The 17,692-nt window shown below is 41.1% G+C and overlaps 1 protein-coding gene across 2 annotated transcripts in view; it reads left to right on the plus strand.

The window, feature by feature from the left end:
- Positions 1–17,692, plus strand: part of CADPS (calcium dependent secretion activator) — a 517,790-nt gene that overhangs the window by 235,127 nt on the left and 264,971 nt on the right. For both annotated transcript variants that reach the window (XM_084840490.1, XM_084840489.1), the window contains exon 7: positions 16,564–16,675. In XM_084840490.1, coding sequence (XP_084696616.1) covers positions 16,564–16,675 — 112 coding nt within the window. The remainder of the gene's footprint in view (positions 1–16,563; positions 16,676–17,692) is intronic.

Below are 17,692 nucleotides of genomic sequence, written 5' to 3' on the forward strand. Positions count from 1 at the left end.
CAAAAAGGGAGAGTGAAATAAAGTCCATTGTCATTTTATCTGTGGATGATTTTGCCTTGTACAAAGCCTGGCCAGTTACATTGTGTACCTCTTCTCCAGTAGGACTTTGCTATCTAGGTGTTTTCAGAGGCTACTTTTATGAATGCAAACAAAAAACTTCATACACGGTAGCTGTGTAATTAGCATGAACGCAAAACATATTTTAGTGGCCTGAATTATGCCCTTATGCTGAACATTACTATGGCAACTAATGACATCATCCTAAAATCCAGCTTGCCCTAAGTCCCATTGCTAAATTGCCATTACTCTAATTAAGTGATTATTTCTCAGTTTTATTAAATATGAATTTGTAAGCATCACATTGCTGTCAAAAGGTTGGCTATGTGTGTTTACTCTCATTTGGTTTATTCCCTTTGTGACTAAGGCTGTTCCCATGAAGAAAACCTAATGGAAATTACTGTTTGCATTTGGTTAGTAACATTTGTTGATAACATATGGTCTGGGAATGCTTCAGGAAATAAGAGGCTTTTAATAGTGAGCGAAGATAGGCATTGTGTAAAGCAGATGCGATCAAAATACACAGTACAAGGCTGTAGAAAAAAAATTCCTTTATGATCCTCATACCTCCATTCTTGTTTTTAGTTCGTTAAGTGAAAATGGATCCGGACAGGGAGGGGGGAGACACCAGTAAGAGAAGAGATCATTACATTCAGGGTACAAAATAAGCCCTGTAATTCTAAAATGTAAGAAAAAACTTAGACTGTGTCTTTCTCCTGATTAGTTCAGTATCATTACTTACTAGAAGATTACTATTTATTTGCCACTAATAAATGTATAATGCCCCTTACAGCTGCCAAGTTTGCATATTGCTGGAACTGTTGAAACTGGAGGTTTCGTATTTTGAATGCTACTAAGAAATGAGGTTAATTTATGCTAGGTATTTCTGTCAGTCTGATGCATCAGCATGGAAGATTGTCCTATAGTGACATCCAATTGCAGCTGGAAGGTGGTTGATCTGAGAGCAAAATCTATGAGGAAGCAAACAATTTAATCCATTTGCCTTGATTTGGTTGCAGAGAGCCAAAATGCACAGTCATGGTGAGCTGCATTCAGAACAGAGGAGGACATAAACGTATTTTATTTCTGTGTTAGGCAAGGGGAGAAGGTTCTTCCCAGTATTTTTCCACTGTAAAAAAATGAAAAGTTGTTTACTCAGTTTCAAGAATATTCTGTTGGCATCTCAGATCTGTGTGACAATATTTCCATACAATCTATTCTCCAGTTATATATTTTAAATTAAAATGTGGAGTTGAGGCATAAGGCAAAGAAACTAATGCTGACAATTGCTCCCAGTAATTTCACTAAGGGAATTCACCAATGAAATTTTGCCACCAAATGAATTTGCAGCCTGTCTGGATCTAATGACTGTAAAGAAAAGAAAGGAAAAGAAAAGAAAAGAAAAGCCCATTGGACCCTTATGCTGGCATAGTTTATTTATTTGTTACATTTATATCCTGCCTTTCCGCCAAAGAGCCCAAGGCAGTGTACATGATCTTCATCTCCATTTTATCCTCACAAAAAAAAAAACCAACCCTGTGAGGTAGGTTATACTACGAGTCAGTGACTGGCCCAAAGTCACCCAATAAGCTTCATGGCTGAGTGAAGACTAGAATATGAGTCTCCTGAGTCCCAGTCCAGCACCCCTACTCCACACTGGCTCAGTATTGTACCCAATACTTGCATCAGTAGCCTGTCATAACACATGGCTCCCCTGGACTACTGGGTTGGATCCAGACTTAGTCATGCTTAGAATAACCTCACTGATATCAATAGGGCATAAGTTAGTCATGCTTTACTTATGACCTAGTGGATTGGATCCAATGATGCTGTTGTGTAGGTGGCTCAGGCACACCTGTGGCGGTGCGCATGAGCAGCCAGCCCCAGCAACAGCAGTGAGCTCGCAGCCCCTGCCACTGGCAGCCGCAACGTGCGAGGAGTTTTAAAGCCTGAGCCTTTGTTTTCCTGCCACAGCCTAGAGACTTGATGGAGCCATTTTTGGACATTTGCAATTTCCTATACAGACTGATAGTTTCTCTGATTAAACCAGTAGAGACAGCACTCACATTTCCACTGTGTTTCCAAACAGTCACATGTATCTTTACTTGGAGTCCCTTGACGTTATTCTGTGGAGATATGTCCCCATGCTACTAGCATATCAGGAGATAACACACATTAAGCTGATGAATGCTTTAAAGTCAAGACATGCACCAGATTCTGTGCACTGTTTAGCATTAAATTCATGGTTGCAACTTGTCTATGATCCATAACTAATTGTCCTATGACACCTTCTTTATTGTATCTATGTGGATGCATTGTTGTTTTATTATCTCCTAAGTTTACATTTATCCAGTGTCCAGTCAACTGGAGTGTGGTTCAAGTTGTTGTTGTTGTTGTTACTATTATAACATGACTGAAATGCCTGTTATGAGAAGGAGTGGATGTGAATTGCAGAAATCTAGGACAGACACAAGGCCTGTTTATGTGCTTCATGCACAGACACACGCACTACAGGACAGAGGCCTCAAGGGGACAAGTTTTGCTTCAGCCCCACAGATAGTCCCTCTTTGCATCTATGGCTTTCTGTGGCAGAAAGTAAAGCAGCAGTGAGTGTGCATGCCCTGAATTGGACAGGAGATCATGGTGCACTGGAACAGCAATGTGAACAACGAAAAGGACCTAGGGGACTTCTGGAATACTTTGAACTGAAGCAGTCTTGATCAGGCATATGTGTGTTTGTGTACTGAAGGCTCATAATATTATTTGGGTTCAGTTACCTCTTACAAAGAGGATGTTTGGGGGTGCTGTTTGACCCAGTTCTGAACATGGATGTCCCAACTGTGTCTGTACTATGGTAAAAACAGGTCAGTGGTGTGGAGGTTAAATGTACAGCTTCATCATTACTGCTGATGACCACTATGGTCATAATGAAGCCACCTGGTTGCAGCTATTACTAGCTTCAGGCAAGCAAGCAAGTGCTAGATTATAGGCATAAACGCCTGTGTGTTTAATTATATGTTTCAAAACCAGTTCTTACAACATTTATAATGAGATGATTTAACAGGGGTGGCCAGAAGGTAGATCTCCAGATGTTTTGGACTTCAACTCCCGCAAAGTCCTGCCTGCATGGCTAATGGTCCGGAATGCTGGAAGCTGAAGTCCAAAACAGCTGGTGATCTACTTTTTGCTCACCTCACAGACACTTTTAGACTTCACAGATGCTTTTTACAGTGCAATACTATATATGTTTACTCAGAAGTAAGCCCTGTTGACTTTGATAGAACTTATTCTGAGGTAAGTGTATATAGGATTGCAGCCTTAGCCTTTGATCTTTCTAAATCAATGCCTCATTTTTTTTTCCACATTCTGGAACCATTAAGAGCATATTCTTCTTGACTGCTGAGTAGAAACATCCAAAGTTAAGACAAGATTAGTTTATTATTTCTATTCCATATCCATCTATCTGTCTATGGAATATACATCTGAGGCAAAGTGATAATTTGCTAAAAGTTACCCCCAGTTCTGTGGGTTTTCAAAGTCGGTTGGCCACTTGGAGTACTGTCAAGCTAAAATGTGAGATCCAATCACTCTTGACAGGTAAGCAGATGGAGGTTAACTAGAAACTGGAAAGTTCTTAACCTCCTCTCTTGTAAAATCCTGGCTCATCAAAAATTAAATAATGAATAGCTTAAAAATGGGGGGGACCCGTATAATTTCACACATCTTTCTTTTTTGTTAGATATGAAATTATACACCCACACATACGTGCACCTGTGCACACACACACACACACACACACACACTACATACACACACGTGCTACCATTGATACCCTCACAAACACACACACACACACACACACACACACACATCATAGGTATACAAAGAGACCTAACTACAGTGTCTGTGTTATCTGTGTCTTTGTACGTAGACGAAATCTTTGTGTATGCGTGTCTTTGTACATAGAGGAAATCTCTCCTTGGTGACTTCATTCAGGCTGAAGACAGACAGTGATTTGTATGTTTTTGCAGAGATTCAAAAACCTGCAAAACCTGTTTGCCAGAGATAACAGTCAGACAACTGTAAAAATGTATGTGTACTATTGGTAACATTGCCTTCCATCACTATTGTCTGTCTTCAGCCTCATCAACTATAGGCTAGATATATATACACCTTGCAGAATTTTCCATGATCATGCTGCCCTCTACTGGTTCTCTTTACTCCTTCAAGAATGGGATTAAGATTTGCTACATACCATTAATGTCTAATTGTCAGGGTTCCGTTTTGACCTGGACCCCTTGCCTCCTTAAAAGTCTCACCTTCCTTTTTTACCTTCCCCTGTCCAATAACGTGGAGTTTAGGCTGAAGGCGTGGGGTGATTGACACTCCAGGCTGCTTCTTCCTGCTCCCACTTCAGGCTCTGGTCTCCCTGACTCTGCTCTTCCTGGCTCTCTCGCTCTCTTCATTTGCCTCCTCCCTCAAAACCAAAAGTACTGTTTCAGACCTGAAAAAATGAAACTTAACCAGGGAAATGAAACTACTGCTTTCAGGGATACTCCCTCCCAACAACAACAACAACAACAACAAACTCTAGGCCTGACCATTTTCCTTTTCTTGCCTCTGTAGGCCTCAAGCCTTCACATTAATACATTGCATTTGTGTTGTACTGAGTGCTTTTCAATCTTTCTCTTGTCTTGTCCTCACAACAACTCTGTGAGACTGAGGATGAAAGTCTGAAAGATTTGCTCAAGGTCACCCAGTTCATTCACATAATGTATTTATTATATACAGCCTTTTAGATAAAAATTCTAAAAGTGGTTTGCACAGTGAAATTGGGCAACAATAAAAACAAGCCAAAACATATTTTACTTAAAATTTTTCACCACGGTTTATCTTCTGCTCTCTTCTTTGAACAGGATGTTCTGTGAGTCTTGTAAGCCTCACTGGACAGATGATATCAGCAGCTTCTTGGCTCTTGGAACTCTTGGTGGAGGAGGCTGTTGTAGGTGCTGGGGCGGGGTGGCTGAATGATAATGTTAACAACCCTCTCCCCAGTCCTCCTGTTGCCATTACTGCCAAGCCAAGTTTGCAGTAGTCACAGGAGAATAGCCTCCGAGCTCTAGAAGTGTGTTCTCAATAGGCCTGGGTAACACAGGATGTTAGTGTCCAAAGAGGGCAGGGACATCTCCTCACCTTGGCAGATGGCATGGATGGCTCTTCGCTCTCAGAGCTATAGTGATCAGGACTCTGAATCAGGAACTACCAGATCCATGTCCATTTCTCCATCCACCAAACCACACTGGGTCTCAGTCTACTTGTTCCATGCAAATGTTATTAGAAAGTCTGTGTTTCTCCTAGCACTGAATCTGTAGTGTTTCAGCTATTAATATTTGAATGTAATTTATGTATTATTTTTGTATTTAAAATTATTTTTAGGCCACCTTTAAGGGTAAAACCATACGGGTGCAATCCTATGCATATTTAGACAGAAAAAAGTCTTACAACTCCGGGCATGCTGGCTGGGGTATGCTGGGAACTGTAGGACTTTTTTTGTCTAAACATGCATAGGATTGCACTGTAAAGCACAAAATGGTGCTGAATATTTCTGTTTCATTATGTGATTATATGTAGTATGTTCATGATAGACAAATAATTAGGGGTGGCATGCATATCCATAATTTTTGGTGCCCAAAATGAGACTAGTATATGTGTTGCTATGCAGCAAGTTCGCAAATAGTCTCATCAGATCTTTAAGGAAACATGAAGACACAATGAGCAAACTATTTCACAGTTACACCAGTTGCTCAATGCTGATTCAGATTGGCAAATGCTTCAGGGTTTGCTTTAGACTGGGAAACAATGCACAACTAAGCCAAAAATCGATGCAGCTAGAAATCTATGATTTTGTATGGTCCTTCCGTTTGAATTGTAAATGGTGCGTAATTACGCTGACTCAGTCCTTTTTGAATAAGATTGGGAATGAGGATCAATGTGAAAGTAAGTCAGATCTGTACTTCATTATGGGGAAAGATGTACAATTAAGTCCCATTTATTTCAACAGGAGGAAAATGCGTTAAATGAGCCCATCGTGGATGTCTTACACAATAGCGATTAAGGAATTGCAAATATCAGGTTTATGTGACAATCATGTATCCTCCATTGAGTATACAAGTGTCAAATGTGATATCAATGTTTGAGAAAATACAAATAGTTATGAAAAGAAATGGGAGGATTTTACATATCACTACAAAAACAACATTAAGTTATGCATGGATCACTGCCTTGTTGTGACAAAGGGGCTTGTGTAACTCAGTGAAGCCATAAGCTATTCTGTGCAGGGCCACCCAAGATGGACAGGTCATGGTGGAGAGTTCTGACAAAATGTGGTCCACTAGAGAAGGAAATGGCAACCCACTCCAGTATTCTTGCCAAGAAAACCCCATGGAACATATCACAAGGCTAAAAGAGATGATGCCAGAAGATGAGCCCCTCAGGTCGGAAGGTGTCCAATATACCACTGGGGAAGAGCAGAGGGAATTTCCAAGTAGCGCCAGAAAGAGTGAAGCGGCTGGGCCAAAGCCGAAAGGACACTCACCTGTGGATGCGTCTGGTGGTGAAAAGAAAGTCCAATGCTGTAAAGAACAATATTGTTTAGGAACCTGGAATGTAAGATCAATGAATCAAGGTAAGCTGGAGCTGGGAAAACATGAGATGGCAAGATTGAACATCGACATCTTGGGAATCAGCGAACTAAAATGGACAAGCATGGGTGAATTTAATTCAGGTGACCGTTATATCTACTACTGTGGGCAAGAATGCCTTAGAAGAAATGGAGTAGCACTCATAGTCAACAAAAGGGTGGGAAAAGCAGTACTGGGGCACAATTTCAAAAACAATAGAATGATCTCAGTACGAATCCAAGGCAAACCATTCAACATCACGGTAATTCAAGTCTATGCCCCAACCACTGAGGCTGAAGAAGCTGAGGTTGATCGGTTCTATGAAGACCTACAACACCTTCTAGAACTAACACCAAAAAAAGATGTCCTCTTCATCATAGGGGATTGGAATGCTAAAGTAGGAAGTCAAGAAATCACCAGGATAACAGGCAAGCATGGCCTTGGTGTACAAAATGAAGCAGGACAAAGGCTAATAGAGTTTTGCCAAGAGAACACGTTGATCATAGCAAACACTCTTTTCCAACAGCACAGGAGGCGACTCTACACATGGACATCACCAGATGGTCAATATAGAAATCAGATTGATTATGGCCTTTGCAGCCAAAGAGGGAGAAGATCTCTACAGTCAGTAAAAACAAGACCTGGAGCTGACTGTGGCTCAGATCATGAGCTTCTTATTGCAAAATTTCAGCTTAAATTGAAGAATGTAGGGAAAACCACTAAACCATTCAGGTATGACCTAAATCATATCCCTGATGAATATACAGTGGAGGTGAGGAATAGATCTAAGGGATTAGACCTGATAGACAGAGTGCCTGAGGAACTATGGACGGAGGTCTGTAATATTGTTCAGAAGGCAGCAACTCAATCCATCCCCCCCCCAAAAAAAAATGCAAGAAAGCAAAGTGGCTGTCTGATGAGGCTTTACAAGTAGCTGAGGAAAGAAGGGAAACGAAAAGCAAGAGAGAAAGGGGAAGATATATCCAAGTGAATGCAGAGTTCCAGAGAATACAAGGAGAGACCAGAAGGCCTTCTTAAATGAACAATGCAAAGAAATCGAGGAAAACAATAGAATGGGAAAGACTAGAGATCTCTTCAAGTAAATCGGAGATCTCAAGGGAACGTTTTATGCACAGATGGACATGATAAAGGACAAAGAAGGCAGGGACCTAACAGAAGCCGATGAGATTAAGAAGAGGTGGAAAGAATACACAGAAGAACTATACAGGAAAGATCTTAATGTCCCTGATAGCCATGATAATGCGGTCACTGAACTTGAGCCGGACATCCTAGAGAGTGAAGTCAAGTGGGCCTTAGGAAGCATTACTAACAACAAAGCTAATGGAGATGACAGTATCCCAGCTGAGCTATTTAAGATCCTAAAAGATGATGCTGTTAAAGTGCTGCACTCAATATGCCAACAAATTTGGAACACTCAACAGTGGCCACAAGACTGGAAAAGGTCAGTTTACATTCCAGTTCCAAAGAAGGGCAACGCCAAAGAGTGTTCAAACTACCGTACAGTTGCGCTCATTTCACATGCCAGCAAGGTTATGCTCAAAATCCTACAAGCTAGGCTTCAGCAGTATGTGAACTGAGAACTACCGGAAGTACAAGCTGGGTTTCGAAGAGGCAGAGGAACTAGAGATCAAATCGCCAACATTCGCTGCATCATGGAGAAAGCAAGAGAATTCCAGAAAAACATCTATTTCTGCTTCATTGACTATGCTAAAGTCTTTGATTGTGTGGATCACAACAAACTCTGGCAAATTCTTAAAGAGGTGGGAGTACCAGACCACCTTACCTGTCTCCTGAGAAACCTGTACGAGGGTCAAGAAGCAACAGTAAGAACCAGACATGGAACAACCAATTGGTTCAAAATTGGGAAAGGAGTACGACAAGGCTGCATATTGTCGCCCTGCTTATTTAATTTATATGCAGAGTACGTCATGAGAAACGCTGGGTTGGATGAATCACAGGTCGGAATTAAGATTGCCGGGAGAATTATCAACAACCTCAGATACGCAGATGATACCACCCTAATGGCAGAAAGTGAAGAGGATCTAAAGAGCCTCTTGTTGAGGGTGAAAGTGGAGAGTGCAAAAGCTGGTCTGAAACTCATCATTAAAAAAACTCAGATCATGGCATCTGGCCCCATCACTTCCTGGCATATAGAAGGGGAAGAAATGGAAGCAGTGACAGATTTTATTTTCTTGGGCTCCAAGATCACCACAGACGGTGACTGTAGCCATGAAATTAAAAGACGCTTGCTCCTTGGGAGGAAAGCTGTGGCAAAGCTAGACAGCATAGTAAGAAGCAGAGACATCACCTTGCCGACAAAGGTCCGTCTAATCAAAGTTATGGTTTTCCCAGTAGTAACGTATGGCTGTGAGAGCTGGACTATAAGGAAGGCTGAGCGCCGAAGAATTGATGCTTTCGAACTGTGGTGCTGGAGAAGACTCTTACGAGTCCCCTGGACTGCAAGGAGGTCAAATCAGTCAATCTTAAAGGATATCAACCCTGACTGTTCATTGGAAGGACAGATACTGAAGCTGAAGCTCAAATATTTTGGCCACCTAATGCAAAGAGAAAACTCCCTGGAAAAGACCCTGATGCTGGGAAAGATTGAAGGCAAAAGGAAAAGGGGACGGCAGAGGAGATGGCTAGATAGCATCAGCGATGCAATGAATATGAACTTGAGCACACTCGGGGAGAGAGTGGAGGACAGGAAGGCCTGGCGTGCTATGGTCCATGGGGTCACAAAGAGTCAGACGTGACTGAACAACAATAATCACTTTTTGCCTTATGCACTTGTATTTGACATAAGAAATGTGATGTACCTGTACAGAAGTGACAGAAGGTTGTCGAAAATAATGAACAGCCCTTCAGCAGTTCACATCCTCAAACTGAGCCTTATAGTTTTGTTTTGTTTTGTTTTTTAGTAATAGCACTTTAGTGGTGTCTTGTGATGGTAGTGGTGGTGGGAGATCTGGATGCTGTCCATTATTCATGCGTAGATCACCAATCTAAACTTAATTAAGAGGGCTGTTATACAGACCTACTGAAGGCTGCATATTATCAGAAGAACATATCTCATTCTAAGCAAAAAAATTGGCTGCAAATCTAGGAAACAGCAATATTCAGTGATTTAAGGAGCACACAGTGAGATATTGTCAAGGAAACAAACTGCTTAAAGCAATGCTGTCTTTTCTGGTAGGCCTAAAATTAGTTTCACCATCTGTGTTTTGGTTTACGTGCCTGCACGTACCCTCATCTTTCCACTGAATGTAGGCAGTTTGGATATACAGTGCATTCTGTTTGCTTATTTGCAGGAATCCAGGCTTCGGGGATTATAAAAAGGCAACCATTCAACATTTGGCCTATAGTATAAGAACCCTATAAACAGTGCCATCTCCCAGCAGGGTTCTAAATGTTCACTTTAGGCTAGAGTAACCTTTCCCAGATCGTGAGATGTTATGATACCTTTGAAAATATGTTATGTGTTTCATAAGGCCAACACTTCTGAAATTGTCTTGGTCTATATTTTAAAATAGCAGGCAGAAATTATAGTCAGAAGTTTTCAAATATGATCTAAAGGCTCCATAACCACAAATGCACAACATCTACTATTATTATGGTTGTTGTTTATACCCACCAGTCCCGAGAGTTTAACCCACTTTGCCCTTGTATGGTACAAAGAGAGAGACCAAGCAAACCCTGCATACTATGCTAGAGATTTTCACAGGACATCTCTGTTTCCTGTGAAGTAAAGAAGTTTAAAAGCGTTACACAGAGGTAGGAATGGGAGATGAATTTGTTCAGTTCCCATTTTAATGCAAACTTGCCTAATTTTGCACTTCCAAACCAATATGCGAACTGAGATGCAGGTATCCTTCAAAATTCTCACTTCTCCAAATTTTGCGGTAGAGTTCTCTACTCAAAAAATGCATACGGGAATATGTGTATTAGGGGAAAGTGCACACAAAAATGCATATATTATTTATTTATTTGATTTATATCTCATCTTTCCAACAACAAAACAGTCCTCAAGCGAGCTAACAATAATAGAAACCAAAAATAAAAATATATTAGTGGAAACAATGTTCAAAATTGCATTAAATTAGGAAAATTACTTGCAAAAAAAAATGTATATTTACAAAATTGTGTACAATATGCATATATTAGGAGGAATGCACATAAAAATACTTATGAATTTTCATATGAACTTTTTTAAAAAGCCAAAAAGAAGTCCAAATAATTTGGATGGACTAAATTTAAGATTAGAAAAAATCTCAAAGTTCAGTATAAACAGAACAGAAGACTGGAAAAATGAGAAACAAAGAGAAAATGAAATTGATAGATACATCCACCACTACACAGAGGAAGGTCTTTCTTGACTTATGCAACTTTGTCCTAATTCTGTTTTCTGAGTTTGAAGTTTTTTCAGAAGTCAAACTGAGTTCAAAGGAACTTACTCTAAAGTAAAAGTTACATAGGATTGCAACCTATGAAAAAAGTTATTATTTATTTATTTATTGAAAAATAAATATTTTTCAGAGCTTGGCACCAGGGAACTAGGCTGCATGTAGTGTGTGCATTGCTTCATTGCTTTTGCCATCTGGAATAGTGCTGTGCTGAATATGTTGATTCTTCCATTTTTGACAATTTCGGGGGGGGGTGAAAAGAAAACTCTGTCGAGAGAGGCTATGGGAGAAAATTCTGAATAATTTTCTCATTTGTGAGGGAGGCAGGGGTTCCATTTACCTTTTTAAGTGTAGAAGATGGTCGAGGTGTATTCTTTCATTTTTATTTTTTTTTTTAATTTCAAAATGCCCATGCACTGTTACAGTGTCGTGGGGCTCTTTCCACAAAGTCTTTCAACCTGGCAGCTCTTCCAGAAATCCCATGAGACCACATAACATTGCGTGCTCTTATAGGCATTTAGGAAGAGCTGCCGGGCTGAAGAAACCTCTCTGCAAAGAGCCCCATGCTGCTGCAAGCAAGAGCAGGGCTTTTAGAGCTTTAGAAACAAAACCTTTCTTGCTTGTGTTTTTCAATTTTTTAAAAATAGAACACCCGTTATCCACTTCCTTCTAAAAAGATAAACAGAAGCTCTGACCCTTTCCCCAATGAGAAAATTATTTGAAATTCTCCCCCTCCCTATGAACGAGGCAGAAAAAGCAATACCTCTTACATAGGGAGGGGAAAAAATAATGAAAGTAGAGGGCAGGGTTTGGCACAGCACTGATCTGGAACCTGATTGCACATGCCATTCTAGTTCCCACTTTCTACTTGTGGCACATTTGAGTCTAGATTGTGTTGGCCACATCACGGTCCATTGGGCCTTGCCATTGGGCTGCTAGACAATACCCCTAGCCCCACCTACTCATGCATTAGAGTGTCCTGATTTTCTTCTGTGATACGCTGCCAGGTATGGAGAAGACAGTAGACAACATGCAGAATGGGTTGACACTGTTCCTGGTATTTTTATTTTGCTGTTCTTATAGTGCTTCTGTGCACAAAATGGCAATATTATGGCTATTTTCTCAGGGTTTATTGAGCTTTATGTACATTTCATTAAGTGAGAGATGGGGAGAGGAGAGAACTCACTACCTTCATGAGAACAACTGTACCATTTGTTTAAAAAAAATAAACAAATAGCACAGCTTGAAAGTTCAAGAAACAAAATTAAATGAGCTGTGAAGATTATTGAAAATCCATTACAGGCATAATGAAAAGTTCCCTGTGTTCTCTCCAGAGCTAGAGAGGGAAAGCTTGCTATGAATTGTTAAACTCAATTACACCTATATTCGATGATCAAAAAACCTGCAGGTTTAAGACCAGAGTTAAGGTACTAGTGATAATGTTGTGCAGTGTCAAAAATTGTGCTAGCTTACAACTTATTCTCCATGCATCCATACTTTTCCTAGATCTTCCAAGCCCAAATCCAGATGCAGGGGTGGGGAGGACGGATGGATGGAGTGCCTAGGACCAGCAAAAATTCCCCACATTGTCCTGGTCCTGTATTGCTTTATGAAGCATCTGAACGTCACTGTATTGCTAGAGGAATCCTTCTGTGAGTTGACCCATGGTTGTTCGTTTGGTATCTCAGTGGCTTTTGATACCATCAACCATGGTGTCTTTCTGGATTGTTTATCTGGATTGAGCTTGGGAGGCAAGGTTTTAAAGTGGTTCTGGTCTCAGAAGGTAGTTCTGGGGGACTTCTGTTCCACCCCATGGCTGTTAGCCTGTAGGATGCTGCAAGGTTCTATCTTGCCCTGCATGCTTTTTAAGATCTACATGAAACCGCTGGTGGAAGTCTTCAGGAGGTTTGGGCTGAAGTGTCATCAGTATTCAGATGATACTCAGTTCTACCTCTTGTTTCCATCTGCACATCCCAGGGAGGCTGTGGAACTCTTGAACCAGTGTCTGGAGGCTGTTTTGGGATGGATGAGGGTGAACAAGCTGAAACTTACAGACAAGACAGATTGGGTTGGGAAACCAACTACTTCAGATGGAGGTTTACAGCTGGTCTTATATGGGGTTGCACTCCCCCTAAAAGACCAAGTGTGCAGTCTGGGAGTCCTCCTGCACTCTGAGCTAACTGGGGAAACCCAGGTGGCTGCGGTGTCCAGGAGTGCATTTTACCAGCTTAGGCTGGTATGCCAACTGGAGCCCTATCTGTACAGGACAGACCTTGCCTCAGTTATCCACGCACTACTGATGTCCGGGCTGGCCTATTGTAATGCACTATACATGGGGCTGACTTTGAAGGCGGTTCCAAAACTTCAGCTAGTGCAGAATGTGGCCATCTGAGTGTTGGTGGGGGCAAGGTGATTTGATTATATAATGCATAAGCTGCACCAGCAGCACTGGTTACTGGTGTGTTGCTGAGCCCAATTTAAAGTGCTGGTTTTGGCCTTTAAAACCTTAAAACAGTTTGGGACCAAGGTACTTGAAGGACCACCTTCACCCATATCAGCCTGCCCACACTTTAAGATCAGAAAGAGAGGCCCTTCTTGTTTGCCCACCTGTGAAAGCAGTTAGGTAGGTAACCACATGTGAGAGGGCCTTCTCTGCATGCGGCCCCATACCTTTGGATCAAGCTGCCATAGGAGGTCCTCCATGTTCCTTCATTGCAGGCTTTTAAGAAGGCCTTGAAAACATATTATTTTACTATGGCCTTCTCTTGATATGGTGACTATTGTTGCTGCTATTGCCATTGTTGTTGCTGCTGGTTTTATTGTTGTTTTTATTGCTATTTTATGGTGTTTATGTTTTATTTCATTATGTTTATTTTAATATTTTAACTGTTTTATATATTTTATTCTATAGGCTGCCTTGGGAGGGCTTCTGCCCTGAAAGGCAGCCAAGAAATATTTTAAATTAATAAATAAAATAATTATTGGATGTCAGAGACCCAAATCTAGATCCTGATCACTGATGAAAATGTCTCAGTAGCCTGATTTATTATCCTCTTTGAGTATAATATCCTTTTGGATGACAATAAATACATTAAAATGGCGAAGAACTCTGAGACGTGCTGTAAAATTATCAGAAATTATAGATAATATTCTATCCAAATCTACAAGAGATTTACAGGAAGTGTTGCAGTGTGAAAATCATGGTCAATGGTGTGTTACTGCTGGAAACCCAGATTATTTTTTTTAAGCAATACATTGGAAATTTGGGAGGAACCAGAGCTCAGTGGTAGAACATTGCTTTGCAGGCCTATGGTGCCATGCTCCATCTCTGACACCTCCAGTTAAATGATCCCAGATGGTAGTTTCTGGGAAAGACCTCTGCCTGCAACCTTGGAGTACCACTGGTCTGTTTCAGCATAAGGCAGTTTAATATGTTCATATTAAATAGTCTTTAATAATGTATGATAATATGATCCATCTCTTTCCCCTGCATGTTGGTTTGAACACATAGGAGGGAATCCCCATAGCACAGCCTTTCCCAACCTGGTGCCCTCCAGATGTTTTGGACTTCAATTCTCATCAGCCACAGCCAGCCTAGCCAACTGTCAGGAATGCCTGGAGTTATAGGCCAAAACATCTGGAGGGGAACATCTGGAGGGGAACATCTGGGGAAAGCTGCGTAGGGCATAATACAGCTGCTTTTTCTCACTCTCTCTTCCACTTTCCACCAGACCCTGGCCAAGCATGCTGTACTGAGTCCAGACATTATTTCCAGTTGCGAAGCCATCTGTGCATCCCAGGGTAGGATCCAACTATGCTCCAGCACCAGCACTAATGATGTTGTGCTTGTGTAAACCAGCACTTGCACAACATAACTAGCTCTTGCTAGGTGATGGGGGAAAGCAGCAATTGGCCACTAAAATTTGGTGGCAAATGGCCACTTTTTTTCATTGCCCCAGCAAGCACTAGTTACATTGCAGAAGCATTGGTTTATGCTAGAGCAACATCATTCGTGCTAGTGCTGGAGCACAGTTGAATCCTACCCAATGTGTAGATCCAGTAGCCATGCTCCATCCCAGGGCTCAGGCTATTCATGGTCTGAACATCCAAGGGCCCATAGTATTGCTATGAAAACATTCTAGGACTTATTATATGAGATAATTTAAAACATCACCGAATAGCTGTATTCCACATTCTTCTTCACTAGTTATAATCCATGAGAATGTATCTTAATATGTTTCTCATTTAAAACAAATTTTTCAAGACTTATATTTCTTCTTTCCTTCCTGTTGTTCTCTATTATGAATTCTTTTTATTTATAGTTTAAATATTTTCTGTTCTGTATGTGATGAATATTAAGTTAGAACTGATACAAATGAGAGAACACTCTTTTGCAATTTGCTAGAGAGAGGCAGCAAAGCCTCTTAAGAGCTGTGTGATGTTCAAAGTGTTCCATTCATTCACTATTTATACTTATTTGTTTCATTGTTGGGCATGCAACACGATCAGCAGTCTGTTTTTGCAAAATAATAGGGTTAGAATATCTCCAGAGAACACCCCTTCATCAGGATCCTTCATTCTACTTTTCCCTGGTTTCTGTTTTCCTCATCTTTTCCCTGGTCATATTATCTGTTATTATCTGTTTCACCCACACTTTAAAGTCCCATAGATTCAAATCTGTAGGTGCAACAGTCAGTGATTTCAATGAGACTTGTGTAACATTTTCTCTGGATTGTGCCCAACATCTTTTCCTCTCTCTCTCCATTTCCCTTTCCCCACCCTTCACTGCTACACTGCCAAACTAATCCATATTGGATATAAACACAATTTTGAATGTTTATTAAGGCTCAGTAAATTTATAAATTAGTAAAATCTATACAGATATTAATATACTTCTGTACTTTTTTTTCAGAGTTTGCATTTATCATGAGTCCAGAATATGGGGTTCCTTTTCATTGGAGTGAGGGCAGATTTGTATTCACCATGTGCTTCTAGAGTCCCATTAATTGTTTTTACCTACTTAGATGCAGCAGTAATAAGGGGTAACCAGCTATCCAGATGGCTCTGCAACCTATATGCAAAGTTTGAGTACAAAAATATTTTCATCACTCTTCATTTTACTGACTTGTAAAATAAACAAAAATAAAGGTGTGTGTTTTTCCACCTTTGGCTTCATGCTAGTCTGTTGCCCTCCCAGAGGAAGCTTTGTGGCATTGCTGAGTTGTTGTCTTACGGTTTTTCTTACCAAGTTAATTAATTAACACAGTGTCGCTCCTGTTGCTTTTTTTAATGCCTATGACAGCTGGCGACATTCGTGTTAACCTTTTCCACCCCAAGGTGACAGTGCTGAGTTAGCAGGCTTTGCTTCTTTCCTAATGCTTTTCTTGTGGATGTTTTCACAGCTGGGGGACTCAGGGTGACTTTACCACAACGCATGCCCTTCCAGCAGTGAAGGTGAAGCTGTTTACGGAGAGCACCGGTGTGCTGGCATTAGAAGACAAAGAACTTGGGCGGGTAAGGGCAGTGAAGCCTCTCCAGCTTTGTTTACAGGATAGAGAAAGCCTTCCTGGCAGCATCGGTAGTAGCAATTTTATAAAATCCAAGTCACAAAAGAACACAGAATTTTTACCCTGCAGCAATGGAAATTAGAACATTTCATATCTCATCACTGGCATAACTTCACTGGCAGAATTACAGCTGGCCAAACATCTCCTGAACAAGGAAGGAATATTTTGGCAGCTATTGGAAGAGCACGCGCGCACACACACAAATGCACATTTGCAGAACAGGAACTATAACAGAGATTGAAAGCAAAAAAACAAGCCTTCACGCTCGGGAAATTGGGAGCTAGGTTCCTCTTCTATAAGCATCACAATCAGAGAAGTGACTGACTGAGGCCCTTGCTTCAGACAAAGAAGGTGTGGCTTGCACATAAGGTGGTGAAACCGAGCTTCAAAAGGCCTGGAGATGACTTAATAGATTACTATTAGGTAGCAGAATTTGTAGCATGTATCTGTTGCCACACTTCGTTTCTTTCACAATGTTAAATAAAGTTTACTTCACTGAAGCTTTGTCACTAACAGCACAGCATCTGAAAGCAGAAAACCTGATATATGAGCACCATTTGCATTAGTTCAGATACGGGGGTGGGAAATGAGAAATTTTAGCTCTCTTCAGCTTACTAGGGATAGTTAAGATACCTTGACTCAGTGATCGTCACTATTTTTCAAGCAGGAGCCTCTTTGGCTCCAGGCATCAGCAGTAAGGCCACTTGGGGGCCTTTCCAGGCCCATGGGGGAGGGGGATCTCCTCTCCCCACTGCTGGTGAATTAGTGATGCTATGCACTGGACTTGGCTGGAGGCATTTGTGGGCCTCTCCTCCTCATCCCCCAAGCAAGGTCTCATCAGTCAGTCACCAGGCAGGTCCTTGGAATGGGATGGATCTTTTTTTCATCAGTGAGAAAGTGTTCTGCTCTACTGCTGCAAAATCTCCCAGGACAGGTCCACTTTGCTCACTCTCTCACATGCACA

Source organism: Heloderma suspectum, chromosome 2 (assembly GCF_057233095.1).
Source record: "Heloderma suspectum isolate Gila_16-S chromosome 2, 16-S_ref, whole genome shotgun sequence".
NCBI classification, from domain to species: Eukaryota; Metazoa; Chordata; class Lepidosauria; order Squamata; family Helodermatidae; genus Heloderma; species Heloderma suspectum.